General features: G+C 50.5%; 1 protein-coding gene across 1 annotated transcript in view; it reads left to right on the plus strand.

Annotated features, from left to right (window-relative positions):
* The first annotated feature begins 2400 nt into the window (after window positions 1–2400).
* Window positions 2401–19386, plus strand: part of L3MBTL2 (L3MBTL histone methyl-lysine binding protein 2) — an 18421-nt gene continuing 1435 nt past the window's right edge. Inside the window, exons 1-15 of the mRNA XM_008702956.2 lie at window positions 2401–2534; window positions 4356–4599; window positions 5884–6017; window positions 8842–8965; window positions 9659–9738; window positions 11272–11389; window positions 11833–11967; window positions 12242–12330; window positions 15444–15675; window positions 16062–16138; window positions 16313–16417; window positions 17125–17272; window positions 17676–17758; window positions 18084–18318; window positions 18813–18878. Coding sequence (XP_008701178.1) covers window positions 2511–2534; window positions 4356–4599; window positions 5884–6017; window positions 8842–8965; window positions 9659–9738; window positions 11272–11389; window positions 11833–11967; window positions 12242–12330; window positions 15444–15675; window positions 16062–16138; window positions 16313–16417; window positions 17125–17272; window positions 17676–17758; window positions 18084–18318; window positions 18813–18878 — 1894 coding nt within the window. The 5' untranslated portion in view covers window positions 2401–2510. The remainder of the gene's footprint in view (window positions 2535–4355; window positions 4600–5883; window positions 6018–8841; window positions 8966–9658; window positions 9739–11271; window positions 11390–11832; window positions 11968–12241; window positions 12331–15443; window positions 15676–16061; window positions 16139–16312; window positions 16418–17124; window positions 17273–17675; window positions 17759–18083; window positions 18319–18812; window positions 18879–19386) is intronic.

Below are 19386 nucleotides of genomic sequence, written 5' to 3' on the forward strand. Positions count from 1 at the left end.
GCAGTGAACTCCACGTGGATGGACAGAGATGTTCATCTGTGTCTCCCCAGAGTCCAGCACCGTGCCTCGCATGCAGTAAATAAATATTTGATGAACAGCATGATTTGCTGTGAGCAGATTCCTTGCCTGTGAAGTTTATGGTTGTACTTTTTTTTTTTTTTTAAGTAAGCTCTATGTCCAACATGGGGCTTGAACTCATAACCCCAAGATTGGGTTACATGTTCTACCAACTGAGCCAGCCAGGTGTCCCTATGGTTGTCCTTTTATGAAAATTAGTAAAAGATTAAGCAACACATAAAGGGGATTCTTCTTGGCTGTTTTATTCTTCTAGTTGCTGCCCTTCTGGTGTCTAATAGGATGATGATAACCACCATTGACTGTGCCTGGTCTATGGCAGGCACTGCACATTTCTTTCTAGTTCTTACAACCCAATGAGGTGACCCTATTATTTCCACTGTACAAAGTAAAACCTAGACTCTATCTATCATGCTTGATGTTGAATCTTGTCGATTCCATATTCCATTTGAAATCATGGAATTTTTCAAGTTGAATGAGAGTAACTTAATCCAGTTTACTTGATGAAGAAGGTGAGGCCCAAGAAGGAAGGCTGAAGTCTCCTCATGAAGGAACGGGGCCTAGAACCCTGTTAGTGGTCAAACAAAACAGTTCACCAGAGTTAGAACAGCATGCTACCTAATCCGGTGCTCTGCCTTTACGAAGCAGCCTGTTGTAATCCTTCAAGTCTTATTATCTATCTCTAGTCACTGAGCACCTAGTACATGACAGGCTCTGTTCTTGCCTCCGGAAATACAGTAGCGAACAAGACAGGCTAAGTCCCTGCCTCTATGGGGCTTACATTCCAGTGGTGGGAGATAGACAATAAAGAAATAAACAAGTGAACAAGATAATTTCAGACAGAAACAGGTACTATAAAGAACCATAAAATGGGTGAAGGGCTACAGAGTGAGGCAAGGGAAAAGCTACTTTAAATAAGGTCCCTGAGAAGGTGACTTTGAGCTGAAATTTGAAAAATGAAGAACCATCCATAAGAAGAGCCACAGGAAGAATGTCCCACACAAAGGACATCCAGTGCAAAGGCGCTTAGGCCAACTCAAGCTTGGCAGTCAAGAAGAGGAAGTGAGTGGATGGATGCAGTGAAAGTGGAGAGGGTAGTACAGACCAGGTTGAAGAGAAAGCAGAGGGTCATTCAGGTCTTGCCAAATGTTTGAATTTTATTCAAAGTACAAGGGGAAGCTAGCAGAGGTTTTAAGCAAGAGGATGAACATGGCCTGGCTTATGATTTAAATGACCTGTATGCATTAAAGAGGGTGAGAACTCAAACAGGGACTGTTGGAGGGGTGTTGTATGGGCTGGTGGCTTCTATTCAGGTGGTAGTGGTGGAGGGTTACAGGCTATATTTTGGATGTAGAACCAACAATACTGGTTGATTGCATGAATATGGGGGTAGAAGGGGTTGAAGAAAGGAAAAATCAAAGACTTCCATATCTATGTGGAGGACCTTAAATTTAGAAATATTTTTAACATATATTCAGCCCCCACTTATTACATTTAGATTCTTTCTTTTGTCTATTTTTTAAAGTTTATTTATTTTTTATTTATTTAGTGATCTCTACACCTAGTGGGGCTCGAAGCCACCACCCTGAGATCAAGAGTCCCACGTTTCTCTGACTGAGCCAGGCAGGTACCCCTACATTTCAATTCTTAATTAATTAGAGCACAGTGTAGCACGGGGAAAGAATTTGGACTAAACCTTAAATTCCAATCCTGTGTGATCTCGGAAAGAGCCACCGCTTCATCTTTGATAGGGTGATTGGCTGTCTCCAGATTTGAGCTGTTTGTAAAGCTCCACCACAGCCCCTAGAACTGAGTGTTTAAAGGAGGTGTGGGACATCCAAAACGAGTGAGGCAGAGTGCCTCATATTCGAGGTTTTATTCAGGAGATGGTGATGGAGGGGCAGCGTTGCAGGATTTTGAGCGTGTGAGACATTTATAGCACTGGGCATAAGAGCATTCCAGTTTCTGCCTGAACTGGAGATGAATCTCTCTGCTAGCCAGCCCGGCCCAAGGGCACCTTAAAATTCTTCTAATCAGGGAGAATGCGATGTCATTCCTGGTGTCTGGAACAGTACCCATCGTATGTGCTCGGTAATTGCTAAGGAATGGGGTAGGGGTGAGAGGAGGAGTTTAGTGTACAGAAATGAGGTCTGCCCCGGCTGCGGCAGGGGCAGCGCCCAGGGATTTTCACATCGCTATAGCAACGTCGGCTTCCACGCCCAACCACAGGAGAACTACAAGTCCCAAGAGCCTCCGCGGCTTCCCCGCCCCCAGGGGCAGGAGCGCGGACGAGCGCAGAACCGGCTTTGCCTCCTTCCTGCAGCGTGATTGGCCTGCGGCTCTGGGAGGCGGCCAATGACTGCGCTCAGGAAGAGCCGGGAGGCCAATATGGCTTCCTGCACCTGGTGACGGTTGAAGAAACGGTGTTAGGTCTCATGGAGAAAACTCGGGGCGTCGAGGTGAGAGGGAGAGGATTTATCGTGACTGGGAAAGGGAGCCCCGAGAACCTCTCACGCGGGACCGTTCTTTAGGCCTTTTAGCGACGCCTGGAGGGTGGAGAGTAGAAGGATGGATAAACTGAGGTAGTTAGGCTGAGCAGGGCCAGAGGCGATTGGCGTTGCCATTTGCGCCCATACTGCTGGGGCCGACGTCCGGCGAGTGGTTCAGGGCGGAACAGCTCCCTGGCCTGGGGAAAAGGGAACTGGGTTCAGGATCTGAGAGCTCCTGAATCTCCTTTGTCCTTCCTCTCTCGTGGTCGTTTCTTTGGGGATTAGGAGGCCAGCGACATCCCGGTGGGACGTGGGGGAGATTAAAGTTTCATAAAACTACGTGTCTGGAGCGTTCACGTGCATTATCGCCCAGTATACTCACAACAATCCTGTGTCACTGTTTCGTTGTTATGGTTAAAGTAGCTGAGGCTTACAGACAGGTGGTGACTCCCCAGGAAGGCCACACAGCTGTAAAGTGAAGGAGATGGACACTCAGTCTTGCAGGCTCCAAAACTTTCCCCACTCTCCTACAACCTGTCACCCACTCATCCTTGCGTCATTTGGCTTCTGGTCACCTTGTATTTAAATTCGGTCATACATTTGAGTATGTAGTTGTAAACATAAAATGGAATAGCTCAAAAATTCTATAAGAGTGAAGGAGAATAAGAATAATAGCTCATGCTTTTAGAGCTGTCACGAACTGCTGGAAACAGAACTAGGCTTTATATCTCAGTCTTCATTCTAGTCATCTAAAGAAAGCTTGCTATTATCTCCGTTGTACTGATGAAGAAACTGAGAGCAGCGAGGTTCGATATCTTGCACAAAATCACAGTTAAGTGGTAGAGCCAGGATTCAAACCCAGGCAGATCTGGTTTGAAAGCCCATGGTTTTAACCAGTAATAATTGCCAACATGTACCGAACACTTGCTACATGCAAGTCACTGTTTTGAGTGCTATACTTGTATTAATCCTTATTTCTCCCTCAAAGCTTCTGAAAGCGGTGATATCCTCATTTACAGATGTGGGAACTAATGCACCAAGAGACTGATTTGCTGCAGATCATACAGCTAGTCAGGAGTAGAGATGGTATTTGAGCCCTGGTCTGGGACCTTTTCTACTAAGTGCCAGTTAGACTGATACACAATATCTCATTTACATTTCACATCCTGTGAACTAACTACTTTTCTTATTTCATAGATGAGAAAGTTGAGGCCCAGAGTGGTTAAATGACTTGCACAAAGACCCACAGCTAGTTAGGATCAGAGCTGAGTCCAGAGCTATGGTACATTCCACTATGTTCTAACTACTGTGTCTTCTGTTTCCCAAATCCTCCTTAGGGCAGTCTGTGTCCCAAATTAACTTCTGTGGCTGAAATTGTTTCTGAATTGAGATTGTTTTGGTGTACATATGCTAAAGGGGGAAGAATGATATTCTAATATACATCTTCCCCAGAAAGTCTTCATGAGATAACTTAAGAGTATTTTCACATCATTGTATTCTATGTAAATCATGTTAAAATGTCATCATTTACAAATCCACAGGAGGGGCTCGGTGAATTCCTAATACATATTTTCTGTCTTGTTAAGCTATTCTGATGAGTTGCAGTTAAGAATTGTATAAACAAGAGTAATGATCCTGGTGTTTGCAAAAGGGGTATTTGATTCTGCCTACCACTTGGCCCAAAGGTGTTGACCAAGAATTAAAAAGGGAGTTGACACACACCTGCATCCTTGTCCATACACTATGTCAGACCTGATTCTTCCTGCCTGGTTTGTGTCATCCTTCCACTAGGAGACTCCATCTTCAGAACGTATGGAAGAAGAAGAAGAAGAGGACGACGACTTGGAGCTCTTTGGTGGCTATGACAGTTTCCGGAGCTATAACAGCAGTGCAGGCAGCGAGAGCAGTTCCTATCTGGAGGAGTCAAGTGAAGCAGAAAATGAGGATCGGGAAGCAGGGGAGCTGCCTACCTCCCCCCTGCATTTGCTCAGCCCTGGGACTCCCCGCTCCTTGGATGGCAGTGGTTCTGAGCCAGGTGCTTTCAGAGTGTCCCCTGAAGATGGGCGGTTTCAGGAGGCTATGGAGGAAGAGGGGGATATAGGCCATGTGGGCAGAGCTGTCCAGGTGTAAAAGTTGCTTGACCTGATGTCTAAGGGCCTCTGAAAGAGACAGAAGTGCCCCAAGTAGCCCCAAGGGGCATTTCCTCTGCTGCAATCTGATTTCAAATTGCGATTTCCTTTGGTCTTTCATACGAGTAATATTTATGTGGCACACATTAGATGCCAGTCATTAATGTGGTGCTGCTTTTACATTTTTGTGAATAGCTGGTTGATTTTTAAGCCTGGATGTTGAGAAGGACACCTAAAATGTTCTGATTTACTATCCGGGAAAGGACAAGAAATAGCTTGTGGATTGGACTTTGGTTGGGATGGGGGTGTGGAAAATACAGAATAAAGTGACTTCCTGGGGAGAGGATTACTGATGAGAATCCCCATAGAGCATCTGGAAGCCAGTTAATTTCCAAGCTGTGCTACTTGGACAGCTGCTGGATCCCTGTGTCAGGGGCCCCAGTGTATGGACTGCCCGTGAAGGAGGGACTAGATGTCTGTGAGGATACTCCTGTCCCCTAGTGCCTGCACTCTTTAGAACAGTGATCTAATACTCTGCCACTTGCCTCTTCCTTTCCATCTACCTGTCTTTTCTCCCCCCCCCTTTTTTTAAAAATCTTTCTCTCTTCTATCTTCTTCCAGCCTTTCTCGTAGAATCTTAGAACTCTGGAACTAGAACCATTAGAGACCATTGAGTCCAAGGGTTCTCTATCATGGCTGTGCATTAGGATCACCTGGGGAGCTTTTAACAGACTACAGATGCCTATGTCCCGCCATAGACCAGTTAATGAGAATCTCAGGCTTAGGTAGTTTTTAAGCTCCTCAGGTGATTCTAATATGATGTCAGGATGGAAACACTGATCTAGTTCAGTCTCTTTATAGATGAGAAGAAAATCCACAGAAGTTAGGTATGTAGGCACTTTTTTTCTTCTCGTTTTCCTCTTTACAGACTTTCCAACACTCACGTGTTGCCCTGTGGATTTTCCTTCGCTCCACTGTTGACATATAGCCAGGGGATGCCAGGCAGCTTATCTTAGACAAAACAGATTCAGCTGTACACAAACCTCCTGCTCCTGTTCCAGTCGTGTCAGTCTGACTGGGGGCTGGGACTCACCTGCTTAATGCACCGTTCCAGGTTTTGAAGAGCCCATCGTTTTGTTTGATTTGGGGTGATCATATTAGGTGGGTCACGTGCTAAGTTCTCTTCCCAGCTGTCTGTGAGATGTGTGGTATCGTGGGTACAAGGGAAGCCTTCTTCTCCAAGACTAAGAGATTCTGCAGCGTTTCCTGTTCCAGGAGCTACTCCTCCAACTCCAAGAAAGCCAGTATCTTGGCCAGATTACAGGTGAGAGGCAGTCACTTGGAAGACCCTTCTGGGGTCCTGGGAGCAGAGACAGGAGCAACCAACTGGCTGATGGCAAGAGGCCAAGAGGGCTGGGGAGGAGCTTGCTTGTGGCCATCTGAGGTTGTAAGTTTCCTGCTATTTATTGTGCTCTGAAATTTAAAGGGCAGAGGAATCCATTTATGGAGCTTGTTAAATTGCAGATTTCTAGAGCTGCTCTCATTCCCCACCTTCACCTCCTGCATAGTCTGATGTGTTTAGTATGTTTTAAACAAGAGCCTTGGGGGAGCCTGATACCCTTGGTCTTTGCCCCCCCCCCCATACTTTTATAAATGCTCTGAAAGGAAGCTAGAAGACAGGCATATGTTTCACCAACCACAGTGTAGGTTTGGGAAGTTGATAACTTGTCTCTGCCTCCATGTCACAGGCAGCCACCTAGAAAGTCTTACTTTTTTTTTTTTTTTTTTTTTTTTGAGAGAGAGCAATCGTGAGCGGTGCAGAGTGAGTGGGAGAGAGAGAATCTTACTTAAGCAGGCTCCACACCCAGCGTGGAGCCCAACTTGGGGCTCAGTCTCATGACCCTGAGATCATGACCTGAGCCAAAATCAAGAGTCGGACATTCCATGGACTGAGCCACCAGACACCCCTGTAAATGGAAGGATTCTTAAAGAGATATGTTGTCTAACCCACACATTAGTTGAGAAGTGTGCTGAGGTCCAGAGAGGAAGAATGACTTACCTAAGGTAGTTCTGTTGGAAGAGCAGCAGAGCTGGAACTGGACTGTGATCTCAGGTGCCTGACTTTGTGGTTTCCTGGTAACTATGGACACCATCCACAACACTGGTTCACAAACTTCCCTGCACGTTGGGATCACCTGGAGAGTGTTCAAAATACTGAGACTCTTGATCTTAGGCTGTGAGCTCGAGCCCCATGTTGGGTGTAGAGATTACCAAAAAAAAAAAAAAAAAAAACTTTTAAAAAATAATAATAAAATAAAATATCGATGCTTAGTCTTACTCCCTAGGTTCTGATTTAATTAGGATGGATTGTGGCCTGGGCTTTATTTTTTACTATTATATATATATTTTATATATATGTGTGTGTGTATATATTTATGTAAATTATAAATCTAATATATATAATTCTATATGTTATATATATATATATGTGTGTGTGTGTGTGTGTGTGTATTTATATATATACACATAAATATATATACCCAACGTGGGGCTCGAATTCATAACCCCGAGATCAACAGTCACACACTCGGGGTGCCTGGGTGGCTCAGTCGGTTAAGTATCTGCCTTCAACTCAGGTCATGATCTCAGGGTCCTGGGATCAAGCCCTGTGCCAGGCTCCCTGCAGGAATTCTGCCTCCCCCTCCTCGCCTCATACTCATTCTCTGTCAAATAAATAAATAGTCTTAAGAGGCACACACTCCATCGACTGAGCCAGCCAGTTGCCACCTGAACATAGGGACTTTAAAGACGCCCCCCCCCAGGTGACTGTAATGCGTAGCAAAGCTTGAGACCCACTGCTCTGACATTTATTGAAAGTCACAATGTGCCAGGTCTTCTGCTTAGTACTTCCTACAATTTATCTCTCACTTTTGTGAGATAATTGCTGTTTATTGTTTCCCTCGTAGTACAGATTTTAGTCGGTGTGGAAAAATCTCTCTCCTCGGTGAGCTAATAATAGTATTGTTAATAGCTACAGTTTGGGAGTACTTGCTAAGCATTTGGACTGAGTCCAACCAATGATCTCTTAAAAATGAGATTTTTTAATTCCTATTTTATTTAAGGTTTTTTTCCTAAAGAAATTTCTACACCAAACATGGGGCTTGAACTTAAAACCCCAAGAGCAAGAGTTGCATGCTCCATTGACTGTGCTTCCCAGGTGCCCCTTAAATTCCAATTTTAAAGGCTCAAACATTTTTAGTAACTTACTCAGAGGTATACAAATGAAATTTAAGAGCCAGGCTTTGACCTCAGGTCTGTGTGGGCTTTAAACTCACATTTTTACTTCACTGATCTTTTTAAATAAATTATCTGGCAGGGTGGCTCAGTCAGTTAAGCATTTGACTCTTGATTTCGGTTCAGGTCATGATCTCAGGGTTGTGAGATGGCGCCCGTGTCAGGCTCCAAGCTGAGCGTGGAATCTACTTAAGATTCTCTCTCAAAAAAAAAAAAAAAAGATTTTCCCTCTCCTTCTGTCCCCTCCCCACCTTCATTCTCCCCCTCTCTTTCCCTCCTTCCCTCTCTAAAAATAAAAATAAAAAAATAAAAATTCTCTGGGCCTTTCTGAGCAGTGCTTAAGTTACAAATTATAGACCAGATTAGTGGCCTTTCACCTTTTGGGATGCCCCCTTGGAGCACCTGATGAAAGCCACAGACCTGCTCCAAAACATTCATGTATTTGTACAAAATACTGCCTCCTGACTCAGTTTACAGACCTCCGAAGCCCACTCTCTGCTGTAAGTCTGTGGGAGCACCAGAGGAAGGAGACGGCGGAGATGGCTGAGAGTTGAAGCCGGGAGGGAAAATTTCCTGGAGCAATCAAAGGCTTAAAAGAAAAGATAGAACAAGTGTCCCTCCCTGTCCTGTAGCTCGCAGACCCCAGTCCTCCCTGAACAATAGCTAAGCACTTACTGAGTGCTGGGCCTAATACCGGAACTCTCATCCTTGCCACCCCCTCTGAGTTAAGATTGTTATTGTTATCCACTGGATTTACAAATGAAACTGGAGAGGTTAAGTAACTGGCTGAATAGCAGAATTTGAACCTAGGCAGTCTCAGCCATTGGGCGACACACCTGTTCTCCTCCCTTCAGGGTAAACCACCAACCAAGAAAGCCAAAGTCCTGCACAAGGCAGCCTGGTCTGCCAAAATCGGAGCCTTCCTCCACTCGCAAGGGACAGGACAGCTAGCAGATGGGACACCAACAGGGCAAGACGGTAAGACAGCAGGGCACTGGTGCTCAGGAAGCTGCTGGCGGTCGGTGGGAGTGGGGTGCCTGTTCTGGGGTGGCCTGCCTAGGAGCCAGGAATGGGAAAGATGGGGCAGCTTGGCCCAGGCTCACTGTGGATTCCATCTTCCCCATTGGTAGGTCATGTGGAAATTACCCCAGAAAATCCCTTTAGTCACTCCTGAAGTGCCAGGAATTCAGAAGCCAAGAATTAGCTTCTTTTCTCTTGTATTGCTTTTGGCCCTGTGGCTTTTATTTCCCTCGGGCAGCGGAGACCCCCTCTGGTTTGGAGAGGGGTGGTGGGGTAAGGGAAGAACCTCTCTCCCTGAGTGTGTATAGCAGGTTCTAAGCATATAAGCGTTAGGTGGTCTGAGTTTCTGACTGTGCCCCTCCCACCTGTTCAGATAAGCAACGAGAGGTTGGGGGAGGTCAAAGGAATTTAAGCCTCAAGGTCTTTGGATTCCCTTCTCTTTTCCGGGGAAGAAAGATCAGACATTTCCCTTGAATGTTTCCTCCACTTCTGAGAGTCTGTCACCTTTTGGATAAGGTCCAGCCCTGTTCTAATGGCCACTGGTGGGGCAGGTATGGGGCCGCCCGGGTGGGGAAGGACCTGCTTCTACAGGCTCCTGGGGGCCAGGTTCCTAGCAGGGCTGCTGACTTTCAACTCTTCCTCTTTCTGCAGCGCTGGTCTTGGGTTTCGACTGGGGGAAGTTCCTGAAGGATCACAGTTACAAAGCTGCTCCTGTCAGCTGTTTCAAGCATGTGAGTGCCCTGGAGATGAGGGGGGGAAGAGCTGGGAACCCGGGCGCTCGCCACCCCTCTCACCTGCCAGCTTCCCAGGCATTCCAGGCTGGGCATTAGCACCAGGAAGAGAACAGTGGTGAGGTCTGGGTGGGCGCAGTCCAGCTTTGCCACTTGCTCGATTACCTTTCTGTCTACCTTTTTTCAGCATCTTCCTACAAAGCCTCATCAAGGCCTTCTAGCTCCATGCTTCCCTCTGAGGTCCTCACTCTGCTTATTTACATAATGGAACTTTGTACTAGAAATCCTTCCCCCCCCCCCCCGAGAAATCCTTTTCTTCTTTCTTCCCCGTTGTTCTGTGTTTTCCCACTGAAAGCTTGTTCTGAACTGCCCTGGGCCCCCTGGTCCGTGGGAGGCAGATGGGAATCCTCCTGGAGCCCACTTCTTCCCAGAGAGCACAGAAGAGTGAGGCCCTGGGGGGCTGGGCCTGGAGTGGAAGGACAAGCAGAGATGCTGCCCGCTGTCTTGTCTGTGGGCCAGGGAGCCGCCTAGAGCAGCACCCCTGTTCGGTCTTCCAAGCCAGGAAGTGGAAGAGGAGGCCTCTTTACTCTTGGAGTCGTCTGACCAGGATCCCCTCCTGGTAGCCGCTGAACTCTGGCAGTGCCGTGGACAGTGGAAAGTTGGGAAGTTTCTCTGCATCGCTGTTGCAGGCGCACAGCTTTCCTAGTGGGAAGTTCTTTTGCCCTGAGTTTTCACTTGCAGGGGAGTTATGTCATACTTGCATTCAGCATACCTGATTTCATAAGCTCTGCCAAGCCAGCCCTTGTGTGCCTGGGTAGCATAAACATTTCTAGGTTCTCTGAGAGACCCACTCTCTGGCCAGAGAGGTGGAATGGGATACCCCAATTAGCTTAAGCCAGGGTGAGAATGAATAAAAGGGTGAGTTTCTCCAGAGAATCAAGGTGCTGTTGGTGCAAAGTGAGGATTAGATACAGGGAAGGCAAGCAGGAAGGGTCCACTGCTGCTGGAGAGTATCTGAAGAGGAGACCAGTTGGAGAAGTGGAGAAAGAATGTACCAGAAGTAGTGTGTGAGAGCCAGCATGGTGATAGCTAGGAGACTACTGCCCAGGCTTGAGTGACGATTGAAAGAGGTGGTATTTGTGCCACGGACAGTCCCTGGTACATGGCGAGCACCAGGCGTTGTTGGGTGTTGTCACTGGTGCACAAACTGGCACAGGTGTGATATGCCCAGGACGATAGAGTGAGGAGCTGGTCCTGTAAAGATCAGCACTTGGCTGGCTGACTGGATGTCTGGCTGTTACACCCACCCTCCCATCCCATTCCCCCACCCCCATAGTCCTGCCTCAGCTCTTCAGGGACGGTGGACTCGTCTTGCTCATCTCTTCATCCCTAGTCCCATGCCTGGCTTGCCACACGCCGTGAGTCATGTGCACTGAGGTGCAGAGAAGGACGCGACGGCTCATGAGGCCAGCCACTCTCCCCTGTCCGCTCAGGCTGCTCACCGTCCCCCCGAATGCTCTCATGCCCACACAGGTTCCACTCTATGACCAGTGGGAAGATGTGATGAAGGGGATGAAGGTGGAGGTGCTCAACAGCGACGCCGTGCTCCCCAGCCGGGTGTACTGGATCGCCTCTGTCATCCAGGCCGCAGGTGGGTACTCCTCTGGCCAAGACAGGGTCCAGGTTCGGAGAGTGACATCGCACAGATGGGCAGTGTCGCAGGCAGAAATCGGCTTCATAGAGCAAACAAAAAGACCACCCGCTGGAGTTTCTGCCCGTCCGTTCTTGGGATTCTCCTACCTTCCCTGGCTTCGAAGAGGCTGCAAAGCATGGCAAGTTTGGAAACTCCCCCTTTTAAGGCTTTTTCCAGGAATGACCAGGCTGCAGAAACTTAATTCTTTCTGCTATGCCATACTGCTTTCCAAGTATGTGGCATGGGTTTATTTTGGCTGTGACTTTGTGAACAACAGGGACCCCACTTGCCCAGAAGGAGTTCTTGGAATAAGAGTCGAGTTTAGGCTTGAGAAGAAAGAAGGCCTGAGAATATACCTTTCCCCATCCCGCCCTTGCTCACTGGTGCCCTCCTTCTTTCAGGGTACCGGGTACTGCTCCGGTACGAGGGCTTTGAAAATGATGCCAGCCATGACTTCTGGTGTAACCTGGGAACGGTGGACGTCCACCCCATTGGCTGGTGTGCCATCAACAGCAAGATCCTGGTGCCCCCACGGAGTGAGTTGATGAGAACATTCCCTGTCGTGGTTCCTGCAGAGCCCTTGGTAAAAGGGGCACCCTTTGTCTTAGGTTAGACCAGAACAGAACCCACTTGCCAGCCTGCTTCCTGTCCTCCCCAGCCTCAGAAGCCCCATGGCAGATCCAGGTTGTACAGCGGGTTTTGTAAGATGTGATGGCTGGCCTGAAGACGCAGAAATAAGTTTCTCTGGCACCCCCTGTTGGTGGGAGCGTTGTCAGTCTGTATAACCAGGATTCTGCTGTGTCTCCACAGCCATCCATGCCAAGTTCACCGACTGGAAGGGGTACCTCATGAAACGGTTGGTGGGCTCCAGGACACTTCCCGTGGATTTCCATATCAAGGTCTGGCAGTGAGCACTTTGGGTCTCTTAACTGATCTCCTTCCTGCCCCTTTTCCATTTTCTCTGTCCATGCCACTCATTTCTCAAAGACTCCCTTGTTTGCCAGTCTTTAGCTGGCAGACTAGCCGTGCCAACCCAGACTCTGATCCAGCCATGTTGATCACGTTGCTTTGTCTCCAGAGCCTTACCTTTGCTCATAGCATTTTTCAGGAGCATTCGTTCCATAGATTTTATTAGGTACTTGTGTACAGGGAACTGTGGGAATACAGACCCTGTGTTCAGGATTCTCCGGTCTGGCAGAGGAAATGAAGTCTAGCTCAGGAATAATTATAAAATAGCCTGGGTTCTGAACCAGGGGTGTGCCTCCGAATTATCTCTGTGGCTTTTAATTTTAATTTTATAAAATTTAGTTCTTTAACTTAAAGAATCACGCACATGGTAAAAATTCAAAGGGAATACAAGGATACATAGTGAAGACTTCGTTTCTTCCACTTCTGTATGCCAGAGCCTCTGTTGTGGGGCTCGCTTGCATGGGGGCCTGGACTGCTGACCCGCATGCGCACAGGTGTGCTTTCCACATTGCCTCTGTAAGCGGCACAGCAGCGACCAGGGGATGCCGAGCAGCGACCAGGGGATGCCGAGCAGCTGCAGCTGTGGCAGATGGTTGAACGGGTCCTGTGGCCTGAAGGGGAGCAGCTGTCAAGGAGGGCTTCTTGGAGAAAATGGCCTTTGAATTCTACCCTGATGGGTGGGGTAGGGGTGGTCTGGAAGCCAAGAGTGGAAAGTAAGGATGGACTAGAAGCTGGGGCCCTCTCATCCAAGGCACCGGACACCTGGTGAGGAGGTTGCCACCGTGAGTCTTAGCTGGTGGAGAGTGGGCCTATGGAAAGGAATGGTTCTAGCACCTCGAGGAAGCTTTCCCTGGCTTTTTTCCCTAAAGTAGAAATGATTTTTGCTTTATTTGAACTTGCTGGGTACTGTTCATTTGCTCTTTATTTCTCTGTATTTTGCTAATTTTTCTTTTTATACTTTTTTTTAAAAAAAGATTTTATTTATTTGAGAGCGATCGTGATAGAGCATAAGCAGGGGGGAGAGGGAGAAGCAAACTCCCTGCTGAGCAGGGAGTCCGACACAGGGCTCGATCCCAGAACCCTGAGATCGTTACCTGATCCGAAGGCAGACGCTTCACCGACTGAGCCACCCAGGCGCCCCATACTCTCCAACATACTCTCCAACAAACCTGTAAGCTCTTTCTCCTGCACTCATAGCAGCTCGCACAGCGGGCAGATTCAGCAGTTGAAAACGAGTGCTCACTCGTCCTCAGCCAGGACTTGTCTGAAGCGAAGGCAGGTGATTGTGGGGGGTGCAGGCCACCAGCATCATCAAGCCGACCTCTCTACTGCTTAAATTAAAATGAGCTTGATTCTGGGGCCCCTGGGTGGCTCAGTCAGTTAAGCGTCCAACTCTTGATCTCAGCTGAGGTCTTGATCTCAGGGTCGTGAGTTCAAGCCCCGAGTTGGGCTCTACACTCTGCATGGGGCCTACTTTAAAAAAGAAAAAAGCTTGATTCTGGTTCCGTGTGAACCAGTCAGCAAGCACACGATGACTCACTGTCATATACCCAGTCCTGCAGTGGATACAAAAGCAGCTGCGTCTGAGGATTGGGGGTAGGGAGGGTAAAGGGGGGTAGGTTTGTAAAGGAAGCTCTAATCCAAATCCAGTCTAGTTCCTTTGATGCCTACAGTGTGATAAGTGCTGAGTAAAATGTTTTGAATGAATGACCCATCAGCCAAGGTCAGGGGTGTACTATGTGTTTGTCAGGTGAGAAAAAACATTGATTGAGCACTAACTCTGTGCCTAGTTCTGTGCTTGGAGCTGAGATAGTAGAAATGAATCCTCCCAAACCTGGCTTCTACCACTATGGAGCTCAGGTTCTGGGTGTGACTGAACAGAGGCCACAAAAGTAGTGTTGGACTGTGGGCTGCCCTGGGTGTTCGTAAAAGAAAGGAATGAGTCAGGAAAGGCTAGGAGGGGAAGGTGGCCCGGAGGGACCCCAACCCAGGCCTCACCCTGTGTCTTTCTCCTAAATGGGCCAATCAGGCAGTCAATTTTGAGCTGATGTCTGACTGTGGTGTAGGACTCTTATCAGCTTTGTCTGATAGCTGCTTTGTGACCTTGGAGATGCTCCCCATCCTGGTGGGCTTTGAAATAGCATGGCTTAGCGACGCCTGGGTGGCTCAGTCGGTTAAGGATCCCAGAGTCCTGGGATCTAGTCCACATCAGGCTCCTTGCTCAGCAGGGAGCCTGCTTCTCCCTCTGCCTGCCTCTCCCCCTGCTTGTGCGTGTGCACGCTCTCTTTCCCTCTCTCTCTCTGACAAATAAATCTTAAAAAAAAAAAAAACAAAACATAGCACGGCTTAGTCCCCACCGTGCCTAGGCTGGGGCTGGTTTTCCCTGGGCTGGAAAGCCCTACAGAGCTCACTGTTCCCATTTCCCTACCCCAGGCAGGACGGCACTGAGATCACAGTGACCTGAAAGACTCTCCTACCCCCTCATCCCGTGGCCTGTCATCAAGGCTCTCTAGAACAGCTTGTGGGCATCTCAGTCACTGTCCCTTGCTGGGTCAGAGTAGGGTAGCCGTTCAGAGCTGCAGCCTAGTGGGTTCACAGCTGTAATTAGACACGTGGAGGCCCCGGGGCCCTCAGCTCTCTGGCCATGAGTGTAGTATGTGCCATCAGCCGGGAGGTGGAGGGCAGCAGGAAAGCGCACAAGGCTGAACGCTGGGACCAGTTTCAAGGTCCAGCTCTGGCACTAATGAATCTGGGTGAGTGTGGGCAAGTCACTTGAGCCCTTTGGGGCACCTGTTTCCTTTGTCTGAAATGGGTTTTGTACTTCCCATCATACTGACTGGCTGGCATTTTGGTGCCCACCTTGTAAGCTGTGTGCTGTCTTCCCACATCATCCTGGGGAATTGGGGGCTGGGGTCGAACCTGGTGGGACAGGAGGGCTCATCTGCCCATTTCCTGACTCGGTGCTGGGCACGGTAAGAGATGACACAGGGAGGTGGGGCAGGGAGCCCCAGGACCACAGCAGGCCTGTGCTCTGGTGTTGCAGATGGTGGAGAGCATGAAGTACCCCTTCCGGCAAGGCATGCGGCTGGAGGTGGTGGACAAGTCCCAGGTGTCCCGGACCCGCATGGCCGTGGTGGACACAGTAATCGGGGGTCGCCTTCGGCTCCTCTATGAGGACGGCGACAGTGATGACGACTTCTGGTGCCACATGTGGAGCCCCCTGATCCACCCAGTGGGCTGGTCACGGCGAGTCGGCCACGGCATCAAGCTGTCAGGTCCGCTGTTGGGACCGGGGTGGGAGCACCTCTGCACCCCATAGCACCACCGTGTGGTGGGGGTGACCATCGCCAGCATGTGCATGGTGGTACCGAGGTCCAGAGAGGTTGCGTATTTGACCAAGGTCACTCAGTCCCTAAGGGTTTCACCGATTCGAACCTGGAGGCTACATGATGTGGGAAGCATCTGGAGGTTCAGGAGTTCCTACAGAGTGCTCCCGATGTGTTCTGTCTTCTGATCTAGGCAGGGAGGCACGGGGTGCCGAGATACAGATTACAGCACATGTAGGGCAGTCCCCACATTTCCGGGGAGGGGAGGGGGATGGCCCTGTGAGCAGCCTGCAACTCCCTTCTCTCCCTTGCTCCCCCTGCCATTGCCCCAAAAGAGAGGCGCAGCGACATGGCCCACCATCCCACCTTCCGGAAAATCTACTGTGACGCTGTTCCTTACCTGTTCAAGAAGGTGAGGCACAGCCCTCAGGCACTCCTCATCTTGCCCATAGGCCCATTCCAGGCCTCACGACCCCGGGGTGTTGCTTTCCCTCCCTGTTTCCTTCCCAGGCCTGTGGATGAGGCCAGCTCCCCCCACCCTCCACCTGGGCCACCCAGATTCCCCAGCCCCCCCGTTCCTTTTAAGGTTCGAGCTGTCTACACGGAAGGTGGTTGGTTTGAGGAGGGCATGAAACTGGAAGCCATTGACCCCCTGAATCTGGGCAACATCTGCGTGGCAACCATCTGCAAGGTGAGCCTGGGCCTGGCCCTGCAGCCTCTAAGGTGGCTTTCCGGGAGGTGGCAAGGTGGCGCAGAGCCCTGCACTCCCCGTCCATCCTCCCTTCCCCACTCTGGCTGCTCCAGGAGTGCCACGCTTCTGTGAGTAGGGGTGTTAACCTGCTCCTTGCTCAGAACCTGCTTTCGTGTCAGGCCCGAGGCACGTTGGAGAGATGCTTATTGAACACCTGGCCTGAGCCTGGTCCTGTGTCAGGTGTAGGCCCCGCCCTGTCAGCCTCCCTGGGGGCTTCCCACTGCCACACGCCCTCCTAGCCCGGAGCCATAGCTGTGCTGACTTCGCTGCACACCGCCTCCGTTATTACTGCAGCCTGAGCAGCTCACGACTCCACCTTGGTCCCCCCCCCCCCCCCCGGGGACATGCTGATTTGTGCATCTAGCCAGTCTTCTCCAGGCTGGTCCCATGTGCTCACCACCGAAAACACTGGAAAAAGACAGATTTAATCCCTCTGGGAACAGCATTTGCTGTCTAGTGCGGAAGATAAAGAACCTCACAAGAATGGGTTCCAGGGGGGCTGAGTACTTAGAAGCAGAAGTTCAGGGAAGGCTGAGATCTAACTCCAGTTGGAACCATCCACCTTGTGTCCCACCCATAGCCACCTTACCCTGGGATGGGGGGTGCAGCTCATGATACCATGGTATCTACCTGCCCCCCCACACTAGGTTCTCCTAGATGGCTACCTGATGATCTGTGTGGATGGGGGGCCCTCCACAGATGGCTCAGACTGGTTCTGTTATCATGCCTCCTCCCACGCCATCTTCCCAGCCACCTTCTGCCAAAAGAATGACATTGAGCTCACACCCCCAAAAGGTAAGACGGTCCTCACAGTGGGAAAGGGCAAAGTGTGCCCACAGGCCCAGATTCCTGGCCAGGCCAGACCCGGGGGCTTGGAGTCTCAGAGTGGATTGGAAAGCTGTCAGAGCCAGCCTAGTCAGCACTACCAGCCCGTACACTGGGCTGACTTGGCTCCGTGGCTGATGGGTGTCGTGGTGAGCAGAGCTCCCACTTCTTCCTTTAGGCAGTGAGCAACCTATACGATAGGACCAGGGTCCTAGAGCAGATACCAGCCTGGGGAGGAGGGAAGAAGGCTGCTGGGGAGACTCCGGGCTGGGTCCTGACCCAGCTTCAGGTGCCTGTTTGGTCTGTGCTCCTCTCCTTGACTCCCTCCCACCTCCCCTCCTGTACCTCCACATCTGTGTTTCTGCCCCACCAGGCTACGAGGCACACACTTTCTGCTGGGACACCTACTTGGAGAAGACCAAGTCGAAAGCAGCCCCATCGAGACTCTTTAACATGGTGAGGAGAGCGAGGAGGCATGGGGCCTGGGGCGGCCCTGCCACTGTCGTCAGTGTTAATTCCCAGCCCCTTCTCCTTCCTTGAGTCTGTACTATGGAGACCAGCCACTTCAGGGTACAAGTCCCAGACTCTGCCACAGGGCTTCTGCCAAACAGTCCAGCCTGCTCCCTTTCCCAGAGGGGCTGATGTTGGGAACAGAGAGCAATGGGATCACTGTTAGGGGACCCTTCCCCACAGGCACTCCCGGCCCACTCCCTCTCCCCGGTTCAGCCCCACTCGGGCAGGGATCTGGCTGCCATGGTCACTGCTTCGTCCCCCTCCCCAGGACTGCCCCAACCATGGCTTCAAGGTGGGCATGAAGCTGGAGGCCGTGGACCTGATGGAACCCCGGCTCATCTGCGTGGCCACGGTGAAGCGGGTGGTGCACAGGCTTCTCAGCATCCACTTCGATGGCTGGGACAGCGAGTATGACCAGTGGGTGGACTGCGAGTCCCCGGACATCTACCCCGTCGGCTGGTGTGAGCTCACTGGCTACCAGCTCCAGCCACCTGTGGCCGCAGGTCTGGGCTCTCGCGGCCCCCAGGGCCTCTTGGCTTTTCTTTTTCCTTTTTCCTTTTTCCTTCCTGCCAACCACTCCCCCTGCCCCATGCCTACCTCATTCTTTGGCATGAGACCGAGAAGTCTCCTGGACCACTTCTAATGAAAGAGTGGCCCTCGTGTCCCCCCCTCCCACTCCTGACTTGTCTGTCTCCCTCTCCCTCTGGCCTGCAGAGCGCCTTCCTTGATCTTGCCCACTCTGTCATATGCTCGTGCCCTTGTGCACCCAGGTAAACCACCCAGGCCCTTCGGAGCAGCCCCGGTGACGAGGGTGGGAAGAAGGGACAGCTGCTCTCCAGTCCGTCCCCCATTCTCATTGCCCAACTTTGGCTTTCCTTCTTGGGGTGTCCCTTGTGTAAGAGAGGCTAGTGAAGTGTGGGCAGGGGGTCTCGGGATGTGCCTATACTGTGTCCTCTTCAAACTCTTCTTACCTCTTCCCCTCATCTTTCAACAACAGAGCCAACCACACCTCTGAAGGCCAAAGAGGCCACAAAGAAGAAAAAGAAGCAGTTTGGGAAGAAAAGTAAGTGTTTCTCTCAAGCGGCTGGGCTGGTGTGGGACTTGGGATCAGCTGGGCCTCTGGGGCGGGGGGGTCACCACGTAGGTAGCGCTCTTCGTGGTCCCTCCATCTCCTCTCTTTTGCCCTTCGGCTCCAACGGGCCTGTCAGCCTGTGTCTTAAGGGACGCAAGCACAAATAGGGAGCCTTCAGTCTCTTCAGGATCCCGAGGAGAAAAGGCCAAAGATGGTATTTATGAGAGAAAAGGGGGAGGGATCCCCATCCCTGCTGGCCTGTGGTCAGAAGTCAGCACAACCCCGTTGGCCCCATCGGCAGTGCACAACTGCTGTTTGAAAGTAGGATATTTGGGGGGGTGGCAGTTTCTCCTCAAGCCTGTCATTCCTCCCTTGGGACCCTTGGGTGGGAGCTTCGATATCATTTTCTTAGGCGGGGCCCCACTCTGAACAGATCCTCAGCCGTATGCGTGCTCAGCCTGGGGGGACGGCAGGTGGGGTGGGGAGGGAGGGGGGGTAA

Source organism: Ursus maritimus, unplaced genomic scaffold, assembly GCF_017311325.1.
Source record: "Ursus maritimus isolate PB19 unplaced genomic scaffold, ASM1731132v1 scaffold_21, whole genome shotgun sequence".
NCBI lineage: Eukaryota > Metazoa > Chordata > Mammalia > Carnivora > Ursidae > Ursus > Ursus maritimus.